The sequence below is a fragment of the Trypanosoma equiperdum genome (genome assembly GCF_001457755.1).
Source record: "Trypanosoma equiperdum strain OVI genome assembly, contig: ctg_462, whole genome shotgun sequence".
NCBI classification, from domain to species: Eukaryota; Euglenozoa; class Kinetoplastea; order Trypanosomatida; family Trypanosomatidae; genus Trypanosoma; species Trypanosoma equiperdum.
The window spans coordinates 1,404-2,685 of NW_027124379.1; the positions used below are offsets into that span (position 1 = coordinate 1,404).

The 1,282-nt window shown below is 50.7% G+C and overlaps 1 pseudogene across 1 annotated transcript; it reads left to right on the forward strand.

The window, feature by feature from the left end:
* Positions 1–14: 14 nt before the first annotated feature.
* Positions 15–1,259, forward strand: TEOVI_000197600:pseudogene (annotated as a pseudogene). The gene has a single exon. A coding segment is annotated over exon 1 (1,245 nt).
* The last annotated feature ends 23 nt before the right edge of the window (positions 1,260–1,282 follow it).

The window sequence follows — 1,282 nt, forward strand, 5'->3', positions numbered from 1 at the left end:
CAGCTTTTCAGTTCATCGTACTTGTAGCTGTCACTGGGCCGGCCCAAGCCGTGACAAATGGCGATAATGTGGACGTGTTTGGACCTCTGTGCCAGACGATACAGCTCGCGGATGGCGCACTCACGTTCAGCCCACCCATTAATGAGCCCTCTCAAAAAGCTTCAGACATCTACAAGTTAAATATAACGGTGGCACCACCGTCGTGGAGGCAGTTGCTAACACAAAACGGAGAGGGAACAAAGACAAAAAAGGCAAGACCTGAACCCACCGGCGCGCCAGCTGACTGGAAAACAAAATGGAAGGTTTGGACAGAGACGGTTTTGGACCTGGAAGCAGACAAAAACGAAGATACGCTCAAGGAACGATTTAGCATTGACAAAGCGAACGAAAAGCAGCTGGAAAGACTAAGGCCAACAATAGCAGGCCTAGCAGACACGGTCTATGAGCTAGACGCATTCTACAACGAACCTCAGACCAGCAAGCCAAAAGACGATGCAGCATTAACAACCCAACTGTACGAAGCTATATACGGCAAAAAGCCGACCAATATGGATCAGCCAGAAACCGCGACGATGTTCGAGGGAAGAGCACAGGGTTATTCAGCCAGCTGCGGCACAGGCGCCAAACCACCAGCAGGCAAAACAGTCGCTGCTACGTTCCTTTGTCTCTGTGGCAGCGCGAACTCCCAAACAAAAAAACCTTGTAACGCGCAGCAGACAACAGAAGCGGTCTGGGGGGCAGCGGCGCCACCGGCAGCAGCAACAGCGTGGCCAAACCTACGCCAAATATGTCCGAAACGTCAAGGGCCGCCGATCACGGCAGAAGGCATATCGAGATTAATACAAGCGGTGCTACAACGATCAAGGGTGGAAGGCAGCGACGTTTACATCGGCGGTAAAGCAAACGAACAAACCTGCGACGCCAACGCGGCCGCGGCATGTATCAAAATAGCGGGCGGAGCAACAAACAAACAAATTAAAGACGATGCGATAAAGTGGGTAAAAGACCTCGAAGATATTGCAACCGAACTCAGGCGGCGGACAGCATACAACACCCGCGTAACAGAGTATAACGCAGCAATGGCGGTACTCGAAAACCAAGTAAAAGCGACACTAGGGCGAGCCCATTACACCACCGTGGATCAGCCGACAGTATCAAAAGGAGATAACACCAAAGAAAGCAAAACCCAACTTCAAAAAGTAAACTGCAATAATCACAAAACAAACGCAACCTGCACCGAGGCTAACTGCAAATGGGAAGAGAATGCAACTGACAAAAGCAA